This window comes from Lepisma saccharinum, chromosome 20 (genome assembly GCF_977018435.1).
Source record: "Lepisma saccharinum chromosome 20, izLepSacc3.1, whole genome shotgun sequence".
In the NCBI taxonomy this organism is placed as follows: domain Eukaryota; kingdom Metazoa; phylum Arthropoda; class Insecta; order Zygentoma; family Lepismatidae; genus Lepisma; species Lepisma saccharinum.
The window spans coordinates 64,621,677-64,646,028 of record NC_139248.1 but is presented as its reverse complement, the minus strand read 5'-3'; the positions used below and the strand labels follow the sequence as shown (position 1 = coordinate 64,646,028).

Here is a 24,352-nt window from a genome sequence, read left to right as displayed (position 1 = left end):
CCTTCTTGGAACCATCAGGGCTGGTCGAGGGCTGAGAGAGCGGAACTTCAACTGTGTCCTTTCCGTCCCCCCTCGACCAGCCCTGATGATGATTCCAAGAAGGAATCGAAAGCTCGAAACCTAAAGTGTTTTTTATCGTGCTGTTTGTTTTTTAGTGTTCTTTACAAATATGTTGCCAGCACGTGACGTAAGAAGTTTTCTACTGTCATAACATGCAGCACATAGGCTTCACACCAAAGCAACAGACCATGTTGACATTATTTAGGAAACAGCCAGAAGCCAGTACAAGTGACACACAAGCAACATGTGCAGTAGAGTTCTGCAATGAGCATTTTCACTCGAGCAGCACAAATAGTCCGCACGGGCAACGCTAAATGGAACACAGAATTGTTAGTTCTTCCGCTCGAGCAAAATAAAACCGAACGAGCGAAATACATTCGAACCCTCGAACCCTATTACTAGACGTATTTCCGTAATTTGTCTATGGTAGTGGGCCCTCAAATACGGATCGTGAATTAAAATACGAAGTGAAATTAAAAAAATAAGTCAACATATTCATCATCTCCATGTTAAAATGCAGTTTTGTGTATCTTACCGAGATATGCGAAAATGAAATAGATGAGTATGGGCTGAAACTGCTTAGGCTGACATTTTATGTTTCTACAATTATTGTCACATTGAAATGATGTTCGAACTGCACTTTATTATTTTGCAGAATATGATTATTCTTTTCAGTAAGTGAACAATAATGACACGTACTTCTTGAACTGTGATACGATATTGTAATTGCTTAGGCAGGTCTGTCAGCATGTGTATCCATTTTACGTTTCGGTCTGTAGATATTGCATACTTTCATATGTGCTGTATGAGTCTTACTTCTTCTTACTTATTATTGGGTCTTAAATAATAATATACTGAATTATGATTTACAATTGTAAGTGCATGGAGTGGTTTCCTTCCATGTATGGGTTTTATGTTGACAGTGCTGCTCATTAGGTTCCGAAATACGGGACGGTGCCAATCATTCCACTACGAGTGCGGTACAATCGAGCATAGCACACTTGAGCATGGGAGATTCCAACAAGTTTGATGCAGTACTCTAATGTGCACCTTGTTTTTTCACTCTGGTATGAATTGTTGCATTTACTTAAGGTTTGTTCCCACGTGACAACTTGTGGCTCGTCTTTTTCATCTGAAAGCTCCCTTAAACTACCTAGTCATATCATAAATACTGACACAACATTGAAAGTGAATTATGACGAAAGTGTTAAAGATACTTTAATGTCCTGATTGTATAGGTTACTTACAGGTCTAACGAACACATAACACCAATCATTTTTCAAAATGGCCGCCTTTGGCCTTCACACAGGCCTGAAGTCTCTGCGGCCACTCATCTACAGCATTATGCACTGTCTCCGTAGGGAAAGTCGCCACTGCCTTCACCAGGGACCGTTTCAGACTGTCAATATTGGCATGCCTCCTCGTACAGACCATGCCCTCAAGCACTGACCACAATTTGTAGTCTAACGGGTTGAGGTCAGGGCTGCTAGCAGGCCAATCAGCTGGAGCAATGAAGTCCGGGACATTGCTCTTGAGCCACTCCTGGGTAGAGTGTGCCTTATGGGCTGGTGCGGAATCCTGTTGGAAGATCCAATGTTGGTTCCTGAACAAAGTGTCACTCAAAGGCTTCACAACAGAGTTCAACACAGTATTTTCGTACACTCTGGCTGACGTTTTCACCCCTTTTTCACAAAAATGCAGCTTGGTGGTGCCATCATACGCCACGCCCCACCAAACCATGACTGAGGCCGGATGATGACCCCTCTGGATCTTCGGGGCTTTCTCCCGAGCTTCGTGGGATGTTGACGCATACACCCGGTCATTTTGGCGATTGAAAGTTTCCTCAATGTTGAATATCTTTTCATCTGTGGAAAGAATTTTCCTGTGGCCATTGTTGGCGTAACGCTGCACGAGGCGTTTTGCTTTTATCACCCTCTGCTCTTTCAGACGTGCATTGAGGAAGTGACCTGTACTTCGCCGGTAAGCCTTCAACCCCAAGTCACTTCTTAACACACGAGACACTGACATTTTGGGAATGTTCAGCTCACGAGCAAGCACTGCCTGCTTTCGTACAGGATTTCTCCAAATACGGGCTGCCACTGCTTGCACTAACTTTTTGGTTCGTATGCTGCGTGGGCGGCCTTGCCTTGGGCGATCATCAACTGTCCCAGTCTCCGTGAATCGCTTGATGGTCCGATACACGAAAGATTTGCTGATATTCAACTTTTTAAGTGTTCTGAATATCATGGGTGCTGTTTGACCCACTTTATGAAGCGCTATTACTGCCACACGATTTTCGTAATCGCCCCACTCCATAGCTACACTTTTACGAACACACTTCCTCTATGACAGCTCAACTCGCAATGGCCCACTCCAGCCTCTTGCACAGGAAGGTTGGCCGCGACCTTGGAAACCGGTTGTACACACTGCCTCAAACTTTGTGTCAGTATTTATGATATGACTAAAGTAAGAATCACGAACCTTCCGACCCTCTGTAAACAACCGTCTCACTTCGAGTAATGTATCACTCCATGCCAGCTGTTCGTGAATGGTGCGGCCATCGTATACTGCTCACTCGCAACTTTTAATTTTACGTAACATGGAAAAACGTATTCTTATTTTAACTGAGAATCTACACATTGAAGTATAATAAATTTTCTACAAGTTATTAAATACGTGTTCTTGTTCAAGAATGAACATATTTTTCTACGCCAAAAGTTCAATTTATCTGACACTGGGTTAACAGATCCCCCTTCCCCCTCCTCTCTCTGTATGACAGCACCAAAGTTATACAAGAGAGAGAGAGATTCGTTACAGTAAACTCAAGCCTTTTGGTTTTGTTGCTTCCTCTTCCACCAAATTATTACCCAACATTGTTGACATGTAGAGTATTGTTTTCTCCTTTGTGCAGCAAATATACCGCCAGTTTTAGCAGAAGCTAAACAAAGATAAGCCGGGGAATAAAAAGAGATTGTTTATCTTTCTCTCGGTTTCTCGTGCACTAGAAAACAAGAAGATAATAAGCACGTTATTTACGCATGTCTCATGCAAGTAATGTATTTTCTTACCTTGATTCAGCAGTTCCTTTTTGAACTTGAGGCATTTTCGGCGCTAGACATCATCCTGTCTGTCAAATTTGCTTCCCAAAAAGGAACTCAACGTGGCACAAGAGGCGATTTAACGTCGACTGCTAAAATTGGGGAGATCGTCATCAATCATCACTATCAACATCTTCCCCACAGTAGACAGGATGGCTCTTTGATTGAAAGAATACGAAAGCACCTCGCGTTGTATTGCGCTTATCTCAAACTCGGTGTACTTGTTTATACGAGCAACATGGTGTTTTTCTCGCGGGACTTACAACTTGACCGGTCGTTTTCCTTTCTTTCACCAGATCGAAAACACAAAGACACGGACACACAATTACACTTGGACACCAACTTCACTGCTTGCTCAGGATAGCACCGACACAACGTCACATAGAAGTTAAGAACAACCTGCTTCTTGCCACTTTTCAAAGGGCTGTATTTCCGAAAGACTACTCTGAAAACACGGGAGACCGTCCTGCACGCATGAAAGTCGCCATGTTCGAAACTGGCGCTATTTTCTTGCTGTTCACGTGATCGATTGTAATCTATACAATAATCACGTATTATTATTATAAACAGAAACCTTTAATGAAAATATATTTTAAAATATATAATCCAATGTAATTTACACGTTTTTCTTCCATTAGTGTACTTTCATAGAACGGACTACATGATGCGGAAGAAATCCGTTATTAGGCTGTTGCCAACCTCAATACTTCTCACTAAGTCAAGTACAGAAACGGAAGTGGTATGCCAAATGTCGGCATATGATAGTGTGATTTCACATTGTCAGTGACAATCCTCTGGGGATGGGGGAGGGGGTGGGACGCAGGAGTCGATCTATAATCCGGAGGTGTTTACCATCCGGATGGTGACATCCTCACACTCCGGAATACTTTTGCGGGTGAAGGAGGGCAGGCCGTAGGGTGATGGAAGTTGATTTAAAATGAACACCTCTCAACAAGAGAGAAGAAAAATGTGACAATATTTAAAAATTCACCCCCAAATATGCATTTTATTTTATATGTAGCGTACAATAAAATGTGACTGCCTCAAAATATTTCTGTATTCTTCAGTCTTCTTTCCCCACTTTTATGCTTCTCCAAGTTGCCGTTTTAGTTTCCCTTGGTGTTTTTGCTGCATAATACAGCATTTTTGAACGGGATGAAAATGACACACGAGTGTGTTTCTGGATGAAGTAACTTCAGAGATGTTGAAGTACACTCTGGAGGATACTGGAATGTGTGACAATGAGGTGTAGATCGACCACGTTGTGACACGCACATTTGCCATTATTTACGAGACGATGCGGGATAGGTGATATTTGAATTCCAAATTAGTTAGCCGCCCCGTGACGGATTGGTTAGCACATCGCGCTACGATGCCAGGGGTCCCGGGTTCGAATCGTGGCCTGGGCATGGATGTTTGTGAATATCCATTCATCGATTTCATCATATCATCATCATTCATCCCCATCTTCGCAAATTAGCCATAAGCGGCACAAGAGGGGAAGTAAAATAAAGCAAATCAATCAAACCAAATGAGTTATTTCCATTATTTTTATCTAATTAATAATTATTAATTTAGTCAATCAAATCATATGTATTAGCTTACTTTCATTATCTATAATAATAAATCATAACACTTTTAAACATCAAATAAATGTAATGAAGAAACCCCTGTTTCAAAACGTAATTTATCTCAATGTGTCACATTCTTCTAGCAAGGTTTTTTTAGTAAAATATGAGAGAAAATTAATCCTTTGGTACGGAACCGTCTTACTCCTGGGGGATAAGATGTAAATTTTGTATTTTTTTTAAAAAAAAAATAGCGTTGCTTTTCTTCCACTTTTGGCTAATTCCGACGATGAGAATGAGTGATCCTCAGATGAAATTGATGAAGGGACACTCAAATAACACCCATGCCGGGATTTGAGCCAGGGAACTTCGGTGATGAGTCTGAAAGTCGGCCACCAGGCAAGATGTACATTTTTTAAATTATTATTATTATTATTATTATTATTTTTTACATACATTCAATAACTTTCAACAGGTCATCAGTGTTACACTGCTTATTCCGCATCTGTTGACAAATGGAATGTTTTTACACCTTGAAGGCTATGTGGATTATTATTTTTCGTAAGTTTGCAACACTGTTAGGGTACACGTGCTTTTGTTTACAGAAGGTCTTAAGTTCTATGATTCTCACTTTAGGTACAGTTTTTAAGTGGAATCCAAACCAGCGAAATAATACCTTACTTAATAGAAGGTAGTTTTAACCATTAAAGCATAGGATGCCACAGCTAAACAGTTTCCATCATTTATAGTACATAAATACATTATACTGTGATTGTTTCACATTGAATAAAGCTCTCTGCATAACTCTCAGACAAAATGACAGAAATACTATGGATAAAGCACACCCCACAAGCACAAGAAGAATAACGGCAGATTTATTGAGTCTAGGAGGTGGTATGTATGCATTCTGACAAATGTGAAGGTCCTTTCCCATTGTTCTCTGATGGACAAGGAAATATTTCATGAATGGTCACTACCTGGAAGCAGTGGTGAGGTAGGGCCCCACACATTCTCAATCTCAGCTTCTTTTGGAGGTGACGTGATCAGCACCATGCTCTGGATGAATTTACCCCCCAGGGTTGGCCCCAGGTACCCATTTATTACAAACTGGGTGAAACCCAGAGACACTTTGTGCATGAAGAAGGATGGAAAAATTCCGATCATAGATCACCCACTCCAGAAATCTAAGTCTCCCGCATGTCAGTCAGATGACTTATTGACCAGACCAGCACAGCTCCAGTTGTTAAATACTGATATAGATCACTTAGTAAAACCTTAGTTTTAAATTAATGAGGAGTAATTCTGAGATTACTCACAGACTGTCACATCATTAATGACTGTATATTTCTTGACTAAAAATAGGTCAATTTTTGCAAATAAATTTTTACACAAGAGAAAATTCATTCTTAATAGGTTGGAAAACAATAATTCTTGGATTTCATTATAGTAAATAGGGTACAAACTTAAAACTTACACAAAATGTGTTTGCTGGTAATTCCTTTTTCTGTAATAGTCTCTCTCATTGCTTCTATGACACCTGGAAATATGTATGATTGTCTTTCCACAATTGGCTGGGGAGGTGCATCAACAGATGAGAAGGCTGTGAAATAACAAAGCATTAGATACTACGCAATTTTCTGATCAAAACCATATATATGAAGTGTGAAGTTTATACCCCCAATAAAAAACACACATATGCAACAAAACAACAGTTAAGCATTTAGTATCTTGTTCATTACAGCTGTTAAACTGATTATAACTATTAAAATGTTGAATGAAAAATTATGGTTCAAACTGGTATTGAACATGGGTCATGCTAGTTCTACCATTTAAATACCAAGTTCTTATAGCCTACCCCAACCATGAAGATAATGGTTATACATATTGGTATGTAGTAGGGTTGAGTCGATACCAATTTCGATCCATCAGTATTTGCCGACATACTGGTATCAGTATCAGAAAGAATGAGTTTGAATTTAATCACAGATACCGGTCAATACTTTTCCAGAATACGGGGTCTGCAAAAATGCTGTGTAACATTTTCATGGAGTTGAAATATCCTGGAAATTATCCAAACTGCATAATTTCCACTCTTTTGGCAACTGTTTTGTGAGGAGAAATGGGTTTCTGGATGATTAATGTGAAATTATGAATATTTTAAAGTAAAACTTTGTTAAGATATGATTTAGTTTCAATTAACAACTATATTTTAAAATTTATAAATATTCGAAACTACTTTTTACTGTTTCAATTTCCAAGCATCGGCATAAGTATCAGCTCAGCCCCAGTTACTGAATAATAAATTGTTTTAAAAATAAATATGACCTTTAGTAATATTAAATATACACATGGTATATAATATACACAAATATGGTGTGTCAATCTTGTTATTTTTCATTGTTGACACTGTGCTTCACAAATACTGTAACAAATCCACACTAATTCAATTTTTTCACTGACATTTCATACCACAGAATAATTACCATCAACAGAGTTAACACATTTTGTGAAGTGAATAAAAATACATCTTGTTTTCTTAAAATCCTTATTAAAAAAATAAATGAATTAACACATATATTACATTTATACATCAGCATGTTTGTTTTATTATAACATTCTAAATGGGTTACTGTACCTTCCGACAGTTTAATAAAACTTCTTACAAGAAGATCTTAAAACACAATTTAACACAGTGTCCAATCTCTCAATTTTTCACCCAATCATTTACATTTTCATTTCACCATTTCTGTTTTCTAATGTAACTAGAAAAACACAACAACAAAGCATGCTAAATCAACTGGATGCTACACACCACACTGAAATTAATATAGATACAAGTTCGAATCCGAGATGACATGACATGATATCAACCTACTGGTGGCTATTGATGGTATTTTAGTATCAAACTATAGTAACATCTGACGAGCATTTTGTGTCTTTCTAAGCTCATTTTTAATGTTTATTTATTAATTTGTTAAGAATTTTAGAAAACCCAGACATTTTTACTCAGAAAAGAAAATCTGTCTGGACCCCTTTCTATTATCTCATTATGAATTTGACAATTACTCACAATAGCAATATAACACGTACTTTAAAAATATTCAAAAAGCACAAAAAATGGTACTTACGTTTTATGAGTATGTTATTTACAAAATGATGTTTCGAGAATCTACTGTTCTCTTCTTCAGGTCCAAAACTTCGATTACAAAAAACTTTCCATAGCCATGTCAAAATATTTTAAAAACCAGGAATAAGGATGTGCATTTGATATAGGTTCAACAGGAATTCAAAAACTATGCCTAAAACTGTTGTAGCCTCCATATTCCGTTACAAATTAGCAGTCCCTGAAGTTAAAAGATCCTTTCCATCTAAAACACGTATTTCAACATTGAACAATTTTAAAAAGTTTAAAATCGGCCCGCATCATTTCACTACCCATAGTGACTCCAGAATGTTTTCTCACTGAATATTCTATTTCTATCCCTTTATTATATATACTATTCCCTTTCTATTATCTAAAAACCTAAGAAGAGTACATGTCCAGGAAAAGCATTATGTGTGGCAACCCTGATCATCTATCCTTTTATGTCCAATGAATCATAAATTTCCATGAGAATTATGTTAAAAGCATTACCTGTTGTGTTGCTCTGAACTTTGCCCTCGTACAGCTCTAAAGCTGAAACCTCAGTTCTCCTGAACTTATCATTATAATAGCAATACACTATCCAGTTCTCTGAATGTACTATATGCACTGGTCCTTTCGCCCTCTTGTGGTTTATGGAAAACACAATTGACCCTGATACGACATCTATTAGGTAGATACTGAGAAAATCTGAAAGAAAAAGTGCCAAGACTAATTACAATAGCATCTGCATTGATTCTTAGTCAAAATATTAAATATATCCAAAAATCATTGATTGTAAAGTTTTTCCAATAATGTGATTATCAGAAATACTTTGTTTATAGTCTTAAAACCCTTTAATAAACCCAATGATCCAGCAGTAAGATAATCTGTTAGTTTATTTCATGTAGGCCATGGGTAGATCATAGCATTAAAACATAACAGGATTACATGTGATTTTGTATGTATTCTCATTATTAAACAAATTTTTTTTCTAAAACATTAAAATACTGACCAAAGCAGAATTTATTGTATAAAAAATATATACACTAAAAAGTTAACGTTTCCACCCTCTAACAGGGTCTTCTTCAGACAAATATTCACACTAGAATTTTAGTGTATATATTTTTTATACAACAAATTCTACCTTGGTCAGTATTTTAATGTTTTATTAGCATGGAAGCAGGGCGTAACAGTGTTATCATTTTTTCTGCCGCTTTTGGCACATATTTTTGGTAAATAAAAAAGCAAGTCGATTTTGGGTTCAAAAGCAGTAAATAAAATAAAATGTCGATGTTATAGCGGTGAATAATCACATCAAAAGTGCCATATAAAATGACATTTTGGTTTTAAAACTGTGAATATAATCTTAAATTTGATTTAAAAACTGCATTTATTATACAAAATAAACTTATCCCTTCTATTAAGGGAGTATTAAGTTTATTCCTGTACAAAGGGGTCCATTTTTGCTTCTCAAATATTTACAACAGAATTAATCAACTTTCCGTGAATTGCATAACTCATAGGATAATTCAGAAAGTGTCCCGTCGGTATATAAATGGTAAATTCGTGTTTAAGAGTATATTTCACATTTTGCAGTTCATTTTGCATTATTTTGTGACAAAACAGGGTAGAAAAATGCACCTCACACCTTTCAGAAAAATGAACATTACAGCATTTATTTCATGTTTCGTGTTTTCGTCAAAAACGAAATTTGCATGCCTCTAGATGATTACATGAAATTGAAGAAGGAACACTCATTCCCATGCATAGACTGGGAACTTCCATGATGAGCTCAAAAGTCCATGATGAGCTCAAAAGTTGGCCAATTAAGGATCGGCTGCACATTTGGCTGCCACAAAAAAAAAAAAAAAAAGGGTAAGGATACGAGTTGTAGGGATTTCAGCATATTTTTCCAAGTCTCTTAACTTTTCTTGTATGTATGTATTGCTTGCATTATAGAATTATTTCTCTTGTAGTTTATGGTTTCTACAAGTACATAAACACAATTTTTGATGTAACGTTTTGGGAGAAAACACAATCTCTTTATCAGTGTATTTCTTAGTTTCATTAATGTTATAGTTATAACAATAGAATAAATTTAACAAAAATAAAAAGAAGCAGTTATATAACTAATCTTGTCAATGATGTTATATTGTTGAAACACAACTTAACTGTGATACAAATAATTTGTTTTTATTATTAGTATTATTCTAAATGAAGATGTTATCAAATTTGGATCCCAGATATCATCAGGTAATTCAAAATCACCCTCCTTTCTTCAAAGATTTTTGGTTTCTTCTGTACGATGAATAAATAAAATTTGATTGCATCTTCATTTATTATAAACAAATTGCTTGTTTCAAAGTTAAGTTGTTATGAATGCAGATAATCGAATTTCTGACTTTATCTGCCAAACTATAGTAAGTCTTGTGGATAAAGTAAGTAATTTGATTATGTATATTTATTATGCTACTGTGTCTTTTATTCGCCAAATATTATTTAAGTTAAAAAAAAAACTTCTTACTTGGACAAACTTTTAAAGTGTTGTGTATCGTGCTGCTTATATGTTCTGTGTTTTAGAGAGGTACATTATTTCACCATAACAGATCTCCACAATATAAAAACAACAGAAAAAGTTCATAAACCATACACAATTCTTCATTTTCTGGCAGATTTATAGTGTCGTAGAAAATGCTGCTTTTTTGCTTACATTTATAAGTACACAGCATCTGGAGAAATTTTTGTTGCATATAGGAACTCCATAGGAAATGCCAACAAGACTAACATCTATAAAATTATAGTTCTTCAGCAACCTTTCCAATAATTATGATCATATTGTCAATGTACTTTAGTTATCAATCAGATATCTGAACTACAAGTTTTACTTTGATATTGTTTCTAACATCTAGTATTATAAAAGTGAAAATTTATTACAACAATCATAAGAATCATAAGAACGAAAGAAACAAGTTTCTAAACTGAATCTTTTTTTGAAGTGGAATCACAAGAACCAAATCCAGAAGTGGAAGTGAACTGCTTGTTCATTTTGCAACTTTTTGTCTTGCAGACTACAAAATGCAATGCAAATTCCCAGACGATCTGCAAAATTCCCCGGCATTTCCCTGCAAAGCCAAATTCCCTGAAATTTCCCGCTTTTCGAGGTTTTCCAGATGCGTAGCAACCCTGATTGTATAATTGCTTCTTTTTATATTTGTTAAATTTATTCCACTGTTACAACTGTAACATTAATCAAACCAAGAATAAATGTCTGATGAAGGGAGTGTGTGTTCTCTTGAAATGATACATCAAAATATTGTGTTTATATGTTTGCAAGGACCGTAAACTGCAAGAGAAGTAAGTCTCTTAACAATTGTAATTTCTTCCTGCGTATGTAATAATTACACCTCGGATTTTTAGGTTCTAAAATGTGTGCTTTTAGGTTTCTAAGATAGGCTCTTAAAATCCTAAAATAGGTTCAAAAAACCCTAAAATAGATCCTAAAAATCTTTAGTTCGGCTCGAAAAATCCTAAAGTAAGGTTCAGAAAAACATAAAATAGTTCTAAATTCCTGAAAAAAATGCTGATTGGGTATAGTCACCTGCAATAAAAATGGGACACCTATATCCTGAAATATGCACTGTCTTGCATAACGTTATGTGTGTTGCCTAACCCTACGGCGATGGCAGAACTTGCCATTGGAAATTTGCTATTAAAATCCACTCTTCACCATATAGTTAGGCAACAATTTTTTTTCATGTTATCCACAGTCAAACTCCACAATTGTGTCTGTGAGGATCATCTTATATGCTGAAAATAATATTTCAACAAAAACATAGTCAGTGGTGCAAACTTTAATGCTGAAATGTTAGTTTGCAAGGCATGAATGCGACAAAGCACTGAAGTGACGCGAAAGTGAGCAGGACCACACAGATCAGACCACTTTGGATTGTACAGATAACAGTGGCACCAGACATTTTGCTTTGAAAAATCACCATGGACTTGGAGGAAGGGAAATCGACAGAGAATACATTTCAAACATGTTGGTCATTGAATTTTTTGGAAACCAAACAAAGCAAATGTCTCTGTGTGAAGTAAATATCCTGTAAAACTTTATATATAAAAACCTAAAAAAAGGCTTGATTTAGGTGCATAAACCGAAAATAGGTTGTAACAAGTAAAATAGTTTTTTTAGGCACTATAAAACTTCATCAGTTGTTTTTTAACAAAACGCTGACAAAACTTATTATTTCTAACATACCTGTAAAGGAAAAAATAGGTTAAAAACCTAAAATCAGAGGTCTAGTAATAATTGAAAAATTCAGCAGTGTTGCTTTAATGACTGCAATATCCCATGGCCTACAGTTCAATTCCTAGGAAGACTGTAGGAATCTCTCTCTAAGAGCCGGTTTTTCAATGTTCAGTTAAGGTTCATGTTAGCACGTAACTGGAAGTTTGTGAAAATTTCGGACTTTCGATGTACAGTTAGCTCGTAACTGGAACTCTGCTGGCGATTATCTTTACTGCTTCTTGCAGTTACCAGCCTAACTGGAAGTTACGAAGCAACATGAATGCCTCATGCAGCTTATGAAGTTCCACACTCGCAACTTCACTTTCAGATTATACAACGTATGATTCATAAAAATGTTAAATTGATACAGCAGGAGACTTATTTTGTTTGGCAGAGCTTACCAATGTCCATGCAAATATGGAAATTAAGCTGCGTAGTTGGTACAATTCATTTGGCGAGGTCGTGTTGGAGAATTTGTGACAAGGATATCTGGTCTACCAGGCGGGACAATCTCCAAACGGTAATTTGGTGCAGTGTTTAGCGGCACCACCTTCCGGAGCGTGTTGTGTTTTGTAATACGATTTTGAGTCCTAGTCACGGATCACTTTTTTTTTCTTGTCAATTATTTACATGTGTTGCCTTCAATTCATGCTTTATTGTTGAATGATCTTCTTTGAGAAATATAAAAGTAAATTTTAAAATTATTTTTAATGGTACCTTCATATTTTTAGAATTTGACCTACAAAGCATGCTTACTATTAACATGTTCTTTTTTCGCTCAACAAACATGCATAGAGAAGTACAACGCATGCAGTCAAATGTACAACATCTACATATTAATAGTGTCTATATCAACAGACAGGTATTATTAATGTTTCAACTTACGAGTTCTTCACTTCTTCTACAAGAAAGTATCTGTGCTTGTGCCTCATAACAGCATTTCCCCCCACATGGAATTGACCTTTATTAGAGGACAGCCAAATCTGTAGTGATGGCTTTCGTTAATTTATCCATACAGAATGGATACGCAGCCATTGCTCTAATCGTTTCCAATACAATAACGTGCTTTCGAGCACGGTGCGCTTGTAGTTCTATGTTTAAACGCATGGCTATGTGCCAGTCCACACGGTTCGAAACTATACTAACAGATGGTGTGCATATCGATTTCCTGTAATTTCCGTGCTTCCAAATTGGCAACACACTGATTTGGAGAACGAACTATGGGTTAGTTAATTGGCAGTTACTTTCACATTGAAAAACCCGGTGCTGGTTAAGACTGGCTGTTATCTCCAATTAGCAGTTAGTTAACAGAAAGATTAACAGGACATTGAAAACCTGACCCTAAGGATACTTACTTTAAAAAAGCTTTTTAAAGACAGCGTATCAAATTAGAGCCAACAGTTACTCCATTTATTTTCCTTCTGTGTTTCGAAATAAAGAAAACAATTAACATGAAAAGAAAATTAAAGTAATATTTGCGTCAGATTCTGCAATTTTGCTGACACGTGATTTTAAGTTGGGCATTTTTAACATGCTTAAGTATTCCAAGTTCAAGTCAAAATCTGAAATACTTACATTTTTGCACTGGATCAAAACCCTGCGTTACCACGGCCACCAAGTTGGGGTTCAGGTACTTATAGAGCACACTTCGATCTGCGAGCACTCTTCCTTGTGAATGGACTCTCTCTACCAAACTCTTTCCGACAACAGATGTTATACTCTGAGAACCCAGGGAGAGGTTCACTTCCCAAACAGGAGTTGCAACCAGACGCTACAAAAATCAAGAAATTTTGTGCAACTTATACGTAATCTTAAGAACAATAATTTATACATCAGATACATGTAGCAGAGAGAGAGGCCAATAAAAAAATTACGAATTATCTCCAACACCAGGGTGGCCACGCTAGGACCATGAAAGAATTCAACTGTAATTCCTGGTTCTCAAAGCAAACGTTCCAAAATTTCAAGGGGGTACATGTTTTCCCTATTTCAACCTTACACGTTACCGCCTCTCACCATTCACACACATACACGCACAAATATATTAACAATATAAAGGGTCTATGCAATTGTAATGTATCCAAAAATTCTAATTCAATTCAATTACTCCTGATCCCTACAGCAGCAGGTGAGTTCACCCTTCACCCTAAGGGCACCTGCCACTCATCCAACCTAATTTACACCCTCATCTGTCAAATCTGCGGCAACTTCTACCTAGGCGAAACCTCCACCCCCTTGAATCTAAGGATAAATAATCACCGTTCCTCCACCCAAAACTCTGATTTCACAGTTGCCATCCATGCCAACAGCCATAACACCACCTTCAATAACTGCTTCCGTGTTGCCATCATCCACCTTTTACCCCCCCGCTCTGACACATCTTTCCGCAGGCGATGGGAAAGGGCCTATATAGCAGGCATGCACGCCACTATACCCCCCGGACTCAACCTAGCCAACCAGTAACTCTTTCCTCTCCTCCCCGAAACTACCCACCCACCTTACAGTAAACACTGGCTAAAGTATTTCGTGTTTCCTTTCAACTGTTTCTGGCAACACTGACCGTAGAGACGCTACGGTCAGTATTCTGTGCCTCTACTCAAAGTGTCGTCGATCTTTTATCTACCTTCTTGAAAATGCGACTCAGATCGCGAAATATTGAATTATTTCTATTCGTGTGGTAAGTGTTTACTGTCTCCTTCATTATTTGTGTATATATATATATAATGGATAAAAGCAAGGAGGGCCAAAAGGGCTAAGTAAAAATCAAATAAGGTAAAAGGAAACACTCACCGGACAGTAGGAAAATTCAGAATTTTCGCTAATTTATAGCATCATCGGTGTGAGAAGAAACAGAAGACGGAACCGGAAGTTGGGGTCCTGCAGAGTTGCCAGGTCCCCATTGAAGAAGAAGCGGTGCGTAGAACGAAAAAAACACTGTTTCGTCACCAGGCTCGTCGTAAACTGTGAGTGTGTAGGATGAGTTGGGAGGGAGGGCGGGAGGGTGGGTGAGGGTTGGGCATTACTGGGTGGCCTTGTTCAGGCCAGGTGGAGTGGTTGCACTCATGGCCGATATATAGGCCCTCTCCCATCTTTTGCGAACAGAGGTATTGGCTGGTTGGGGTAGGAGGTGGATGATCGCTACCCGGAAGCAGTCGTTGAAACACACACATACATACATACAGGGTGTCATTTTAATGGCACCCACAGACCACGGAAACGTATAGAGGACATCAAAACAAACAACTTTTCTCAGTAACAATTTTCTCGTTGGTGCTTCATTTCGGTGCTACAATCATTCAAAAAAGCCCGTTTTGCCACATGAATGCTGGCAACCACGCACAACATTTGATTGCATTTGTGACGTTATATCCCGTTGTGAAACGATGCGTTCCAAGGTTTCCAGAAACACACATGTTCTGTGGAAAATGACATAGCTACAATCAGCCACATTATGTACCGTAAAACAAAATGAGAAAACACGTTCTGTAATCTAAGAGGAAGTAAACAAATGACACGAAAAATGGTAGAAAGAAAATAGAATTCAAGTGGAAGTGGTCATATCGAATTTTGTCTTAGCTTACATGTCAAATATTTGCAAATCTAGTTACAAAGTTGGTATCTACAATTCTTCGTCCTTCTGATACTAATTGCCTGTGACACACTGAACAGATGACAAAATAGATATGAAAGAACTCAAGATTCCAAAGGTAAGCAACCCATAGCTAATATAATGTATATTCAGGGCATTATGAACCAAGTGGCAATAATGATTGAAAATACAGGGATATAAGTAGTAGTAAAACAAACTCTCCGACGACTGTGTATATGTACGCACTGGATACACATGTAATAGTTTGCAACTATGAACAGAGCAGTATATTCTCTGATTCATCATTAGATTGTTACTGTTGTTGTACGTGTTTTAGCCGTAATGTAACAAAGTGAACCTCGGATACTTCCGTCATCAGCACAAAAGTACCACAAGGAATCTGGACACAAACCTGTAGATATGAACCTTGCAACGAGATTTCCAAATATAATTGACATGTAGCTGGGCGTAAACAGCCACATGTAAGTTGTAAGTCCAATTAAATTTATTGTTGTTGATATTTGACATGTAGGCTGAGACAAAATTCGATATTGACACTTCATTTTTAATACTTTTTTTTTACCATTTCTCATATCGTTGGTTCACTTATCCCTTCCACTGAGATGACTGCTGATCTTCTGGCTGGTAGGCTATGATGTTCGGTCTACTGGACGCGTTTCTCGCTTCGTTATACAGCTAATAATGTGGTTGGTAGTTTGTCATTTTTCACAAAATTTGTGTGTTCCTTGCAACACTGCCATGCTCTGTTTCACCGCAAGAAATTACGTCACAGATACAATCAAATGTGTTGGGTTGCCAGCATCCAGGCGGCAAAACAGTCTTTTTTGAACGGCTGTAGCGTCGAATTGACACACCAACGAGAAAAATGTTACTGAGAAAAGTTGTTTGTTTTGATGTCCTCTATACGAATCTGTGGTCCGTGGGTGCCATTAAAATATTTAAAATATTTAATTTAAGGCACGGAGTTTACATTTCCCATTTCACATACTCAACTTCAATCTACATCTACAAAGCAAAGTCCCAAATGTTACGGGATATACTAATATAAGAAAAATTGTTAATTGTATAAGAATTTCAAACTCAAATTTACCTAATCAGCTTCAAGATATCTTATCTTGCAATAATCTTCCACCTGTTAGATAGATTGTTCTACATGTTAGATAGATTGTTCTACAAAGAACACTAACAAAGTAAACGGACTGAGAAGATCCTGTTTTATTTTCAACACAGCTTTCTTTTCTTTCCTTGATAAAAATAAAAGCTAAACTGTGAAATCTTGCCTCACGGCATTTATAAATATCCAAAATTCAATGGGATTTGGATTTTAAAAAAAAATTCATGTCTAAAGAGAAAAATTCACGCATAATTCAAGGAGCCAATAATTCAAGCATAATTCCAAAGAATTTAAGGAATTCCTGGTCAGTAGCCACCTACAGATATGTCATTTTCTTTATTTGCCTTATCTGAAATTGATTTAAAAAGAAAAATAACACATGAAACATGCAGCTTGACCATACAGTCACAGGGCTCACAGACACGAGAGAAGAGAAAGAGAAAGGAGAAATCAAATGACTGTACACTTTAGTACACGAGTTTGCCAGAAGCACTCTTACCTTGGTTAAGCTGTAGTCACAATAATAAAAGAAAATTCTGCATCGATTTGTTTCCTTTTTCCAACATATGCTATTATACAATCAATTTAGTGTTTTAAAAGGATCTTATTTTGCATCATAATGTAATGACATAAATGTTTTGATTTGATACTAATGATTTTGATTTGTGAATTGATTAATATTTTACTTCACTTTTCTGATATATATTATAACAAAAAAAAAGTTATGCAAAAATTATGGCTCAACCAGGAATCGAACATGGGTCTTTGGCATTCCATTGAGTTGGTCCACTTTATGTACAGTAAGGCTAATTGGGACTGGTACTACAGTTTAAAGTGGGATCCAAACCACTATGTGCCTCCACCGGGTATCGAACCCCAGACCCCTTTAGATTATAAGGCAACAATGCTACCACTGCACCATTGGATTTGACTGATTTGGTGTTTTAACTCTTTCACTGCGGAATTCTCTGGCACACAATATCCCTTGGCTGCGTAATTAAATTTGAAAATATATTTTTTTTATAAACAAATAGTTTTCATAATTACATTGCATTATATATGAGAGAGAACTTACAAAAGTCATTCCCTGCGCTTGAAAACCATTCTGTAGTCCCTGGTAGTATGATATTTTGAAAAAATTTGAAATTTTGAAAAAAAACAACATTTTTTTAGAAACAATAATTTTACAAAAATTTTTTTAGAAACAATAATTATACACAATTACATTGCAAAATATGTTATAGAGAACTTACAAAAGTCATTCTTTGCACTGGAAAACCATTCTGTAGTCCCTGGTGGTATGATATTTTGAAATTTTGAAAAAAACAACATCTGCTCCATGATGTTACGGACGGCGGTACAAATTTTTCATCAGACACTACACAATCACTGTCACCACTTGAAGTCTCATAAAAACTGTCGCTATTATCATCACAACTTAATTCACCTTCTGGTTCTGAGTCGGTAAATAACAGTTGAGTAACATCATTATCAGACAAGTGTTGACGACTTGACGAAGCCATGTTGTTTACATTCGAACATGCATTTGAAACTGACATGTCAGAGCACTCAACGCTCCTATGTCAAAGAATTCTAAACGGAGGTGTATGCTACGCCCTCCCTTGCCCGGGAAAACAAATGCAACCACTACCTAGATAGAGGCGGCAAAATCTCCCTCGGACAAGCGAAATAGCGTTACGGTCCAGGTTAAGTTCGTGTGTAGGAACCGGTGACCGACAGTGCATAGTGATAAGCCATATCGAATAAACACAAAGACATATGTACTTTCAAATTACCACCTCTTTACCTGTAGCCGGGAAGCGGCTAGCTGCCTACCTGAAAATCACGGGTAGCGACATGCATACGAAAATGATATAGCCCAAAATTAACATGAAAATAAAAAGTATATTCTATTCATAACCAACAAAAATGGAATTATTACAGGTCCCCACACTTGCACTCTCACATTCTCTCTCAGATTCAATCCTCATGGGGTCATCGACACAAGAAATTATACATGACATGTACAGGTTTTATGACGACAAGCCCTAATTATTGCATTCTCAATTAATTTTATCTTACTTTTTGTCTAATCAGGTCATTTGTGATTTTTTTGCTCCAGTGCTACTTAAATCCTAGCCAGCCCTTACTTAAGTTCACCTTTTGTTTTTAAAAAAGAAACTAGTCGGCGCGGTGACAATACATTACTTGATCAGTATAAACAAAGGCGTCTCAACGGCAATTACATTCACGTGGGCGGACGTTTTCCTTTTACAAGACCTCACGTGGTTCAAACATAACAAATAACCTCCGTTGAGTGACGCACACATATACTCTCTAGCAGGCGGGACTTAAACACTTCGCCGCGACGAGCAATTCACATTACCAGGCAAATACTTTTACTAAATAATCACACATGCGGCCTGACATAGCTAGCATTGACACATAAAAAATGAACAAACCTCCAGTAGATTAAACAATTAAGTGGGCGGCGCTTTACTCTAATAGTACGCACTTTAAACAAATACAAAGGAGCACAAACAACAATAAATTTAAGACCATTAAAAAAATATCACAAGGAATAAGAAAAATTGACCTGAGACGAATAGATTACAAATGACAAGCGCGACGGGAGTTTGGTATGAAGTTCGAGTTGAGTGGGCGTTTTCAAAATGTCGACGAATTTCAAGGGCGTTCTCTAAATCAATCGGGCCGTCACGTGTTAAGGTTCACACAGATGAATACTTTACCATCTCTCAGCTTCCGGTGTCCATCCTGGCGTCTTTATGGGCGATTGAAAACACATAGTATCCACGCGAAAGGTTTCTTTGGTCGCGACGATGAAGATGCGAAAAGGATTCAAACACCTAGTTCCCCGGCTCCTCTTCCTCTCGGGATCGGTGGATCTCCGTGGTATGGCGCGGTTCGGACGTCGCATCTGAGCGGTCGTGGTAGGCATCGTCGGCGTCGTCGGGGCGTCAACATCTCTCTCTACGTCCCTCTGTCGCGGCTGGTAGGCGTCGTCGGGGTGTCAATGTGGCGGATGGTAGGCGTCGTCGGCGTATCAATAGGGCGGCGTTCGACGTTCTCTCTCTCTCCATGGCGGCGGATAGGCATCATCGGCGTAGTTTCTTCTGACGTCGGGCGAATCGACATAACGCCCTCATCTCCTTTCTTCCTCTAGCCCGCCATAGTTTCCGGTGTTCCTTGTTTCTCAAAAATTATAAATGGCGTAAGGTAATCACGGAAACACGGTTTCGCTTCAACTTCCCCCAGCGGTTGAGGTAGGCGCACTCGTGTAGACTTACTGCCTATCACACACACTGGTGTTCGCACAACACAACAAAGTCCACTGTACACGAAAGGTAGCGCGAAGGTGCTCTCGTTCCAAGAATCGTGGCAAAACTGTATATGGAGAGTTAGCACGGAGCTGCTCTCACTACAAGGATCGCGGTAAGACTGTGTATCGAAAAAACCATGTCCTTCGTTTTATTTGGATTTCGAAAAAGGACGCTAGGCGCACGTTGGAGTGACGCTTCCGCAGAGGTTATTCCACCACGCTCTATTGTCTCCAAACTAGGACGGACCGTGTCCGAAGTTTACTCAGACGGATAAAGCTTCCGCCTGGCTGTCGCCCATAGCTCAATTGCAATCGCTGTCCACAAAACTGATCAATTAGAACCGATTTGATCTGGCGTCCGTAATTGTCGCTTGATCGTGACGAAACTCCACACATCTGTCCTTGCACATATGCCGCTGCGCTGGTATAAGTTTCACACGAATCTGACCGTTGGAAACCGAGATATTTAAATGTTTGTCATTACGGTCGAATTTCCTAAGCTTTACACGCATAGCGTGACCCTTCAGGTGCTCACCCTTAACACACGCGAACCTCTCGTTCCTCCCGTCGGCTTGGCAAAAATCAAATATGTAATCTTATAAATTAAAACACTCAACACTTTGAATCAACACGTCTTTTTACCGCTACATACATGAATAATAATGATAATAATAATAATGACGGTAAATCTGACTGTCACAGAGGCACGTAATTAGCGACATCATATGGATAAAAACAAAACTACAAGTTCAAATAGTTCCAAATACTATCAACAGATGTCAGAAGGCTACTAAAAGCGACGTACTGCGTAAATGCGACACCCGCAGCGAGTGGAAGTATGAACTCGCAATAATGCGACTTCCACGGAGCAAGGCACCTGGCGTGCTGTGCATAAATGCGACGACCGCAGCGAAAGAGTTAAGTCCACTTTACGCACAGTAAGGCTAATCGGCACTGGACCTACAGTTAAAAGTGGGATCCGAACCACTATGTGCCTCCGCCAGGTATTGAACCCGGAACCCCTTGATTACAAGGCAACAATGCTACCACTATGCCATTGGGGATCCCCATTTGGCATTCCATGTCAATGTTCTACCATTGGCCTATCAAGCTATCCTCCAGTTTCCATGTAAATGTTTACAGTTAGACCTCTGTGTAAGTTTTATGTCCATTCGCCACTTGGTGGCCTAGAACATGTGAACATCAATGCACTCTTCCTACTTGGCTCAATGGTAAAGCATTGGCACAGAATAATGCTCTACTGATGAGCTACCAAACCACAGTTTCCACAACTTAGAAACCTACCTCTTCAGTACTGAATGCCAACGAGTAGCCGTTCAGTATCCCCTTGTCAGGATCAGCTGTAAACATGAACAGTTTTGATGCATAGCTAGCAGCAACAGATTTTGTTGATTCAGGGTACACATGAAGTTGATTCTTGTCATCCAGTAAAAGAATTCCTCTTAAGAACAGGTCATTGCTGTGATACATCAATGTTGTCTGCTTCACTTTATATCTGAGTTTTAAGAGTCCGTCCAACAGTTGACCAGTTATTGGATTGAATACAAAGATGATTCCTTCTTCTGTCACCTGAAGTGGATTAAAAGAAGAGATGCGTGAAAATTAAATTATTCTTGTGACTTTACTCATTAGTAGTAAGAACCTCAATCTTTCTTATGCTCTTTTTTTCCTCAAAATTGTCTTTCTTTTCAGTGTTACTTTTCCCAAAATTTACACTTTAATTTTAGTACACTTTTCTGCCAAACATACATTGTGCTTTTAAATTAGTATTTTAAATTGTCGGTCACATGGCCTAAACTTGTTCCTGACAGTTTCAGAGTTTGGATTTTTGAGGAAAATATTTTCAATTACTTCTCGCATGACAAATACCAATGTGACAGCTCCCATATGATGGTAGGTGCATGCTCAATCTCCCATCAGAAACATGCCACTTTGATCAGTGATGGACAATGTTCCAAATGAAGGTAAAAAATAATGAGAAACATCCATTTTCAAGTAGCTGTCACAATTATTGCAGGTATAACACACACCACAGATATTTTTTTTTGGATAAAATTTTGGAAAAGGTATACATGCGTAAATATGGTAAATTTTTTCTAAGCCTAAAACTTAAGAATATTGGATTTTGGAGCATGTTTAATTCCTTAGCATATAATGTTGTTGAGTTGTTTTAATTCCACTTTGTGCACACATAGGCTAAGATGAACTGGATCTACAGTTTAAAGTGGGATCCAAACCACTATAGGCCTCCACCGAGTATCGAGCATAATGAAATAAAATAAAAAGCTACAATTTAAAAACACTAAAGTTGCTGACCAAGGCAGTTTATTAAGAATTAAAAACACTTTACATGAAACATTTCTAACCTCTATCAGGGTTTTCCTCAGACTAAATATATATTGTGGATACAGCATATTGTCGATATCAAGATATGGAAAAAAAACATTGTATCATATCATCTTTGACGATATATTGCGATATCAAATTTCCATCCCTAGTTTTCACTCGTTCTGACAAAAACCCATGACTTGTTCACATATTTCAAATTATGTATTACCTTAACACAGAAGATTTACTACATAGACACGTAAGATAAATTGCAGGCCCAAGCAGGACTAGGAATCCCTTAATCTGCTTGTGGAGAAAACCTCCACTGCAGAACATCAACACACGGTCAGAACATTATTTTGTCCCTATTCATACATTTTAGACTTATAGGCACTAATAATTGAAATAAGCAGTACAAGAAGACCCTCTATTTTCAGGAGGACCAACATCAAAAATCTTAAAATGCAAGAAAATATAAAATCCAGGGAAAAAATATGTTGCTCTAATAGCACCTCATTGTCCAATGAGGAACAATGTAATGCAAATCTCTATATATATATAAAAATGTATGTTTGTTCAGCAATAACTCTCAAACTCCTGGATCGATTTGAACCAAATTTGGTACACGTATCACTTGCAACCTGGAAATAAATACTGTAGCGGTAAGACACCCCTGGCACCCCTAGGGGAAGGGGGATATGTAAAAATAATAGAGAACCACCGATATAAATTCCGCACAAACAGACATCCGTGACTATGCAATCTGCACAACGATAGTGTGCTGTTTTGCGAATGGAATCCATAGTTTTCGTGACACTCCCAATGCGGTTCAACTCCAAGTTCATCACCTATCGGCATGGGGGTGAGAGGGGGGTAAAAAAAAAAGACCTAAGGGACGAGATAGCAACCATCACGGAACTGGCACTAAAACATGGATATACTGAATGTCAACTTTCCACATGGTGCAGCAAAGCTGAAATCCAAGTCAGACAACCTGCACCATCAACACAACCCGCTCCACCATCGCAACCAGAACCCAGTAGCAAAACCAAGTGGTTTGCCTTTCCCTACCATCCTACCACATCCAACCACCTTACCAAAGCCCTCCACCCCTACAACATCCAAATAGCACACAAACAAACCTCCAAAATAGCTGACTAACTAAATAAACGATACTTCCTCTCCCCCTTAAACAACCCAGGTGTCTATGATGCTGAATGCGAGTGCAAGGCTCATTACATCAGCAGATCCACCAGGCCCATCAGTGCGAGAATTCAGCAGCACCTATCAAATGCAAAAACTGCCCAACCCACCACCAGACTTGCCAGCATATCAAATTCCATAACCATAAAATTGAGAAAGTACATGTCAAATACAAAGCACACACTCTCATAGACACAAAATTCAAAGAAACACACGCCATCATGCACTACAACTATGAACTGAATATAGATAGTGGTCAGGCACACCACGCCTGGCTTCCGTTACTGCAGCAATTAACACCGGTGAACAGCAGACGACATATACGCAGACACACAAGCGACAGCAGCACACCTAGCGGTGATTCAGGAAAAACAACAGAAACGTGCCAAGCAACAACACAACCAATTCCAACGAGGATGGTGGCAGTGGCCACCGAAACTAATAGAACATAATGTAAAACAGCTTCACGGAAAACGTGAGTACCTTAATTATCTATTAACGCACCTTAATTATCTATTAACGCATCTCGCATTCCCATAGTATGGGTTGTTAACACTAATTTTTCACATTACTCTGGTTACAACTTGCACAAAAATTC

General features: G+C 38.0%; 1 protein-coding gene across 2 annotated transcripts in view; it reads right to left on the bottom strand.

The window, feature by feature from the left end:
- The window catches only part of EMC1 (ER membrane protein complex subunit 1), a 69,487-nt gene that overhangs the window by 6,000 nt on the left and 39,135 nt on the right, over window positions 1-24,352 (bottom strand). For both annotated transcript variants that reach the window (XM_083141544.1, XM_083141545.1), the window contains 4 exons: window positions 21,508-21,792; window positions 13,714-13,909; window positions 8,361-8,558; window positions 6,201-6,326 (listed from right to left, as the gene is read on the bottom strand). In XM_083141544.1, coding sequence (XP_082997670.1) covers window positions 6,201-6,326; window positions 8,361-8,558; window positions 13,714-13,909; window positions 21,508-21,792 — 805 coding nt within the window. The remainder of the gene's footprint in view (window positions 1-6,200; window positions 6,327-8,360; window positions 8,559-13,713; window positions 13,910-21,507; window positions 21,793-24,352) is intronic.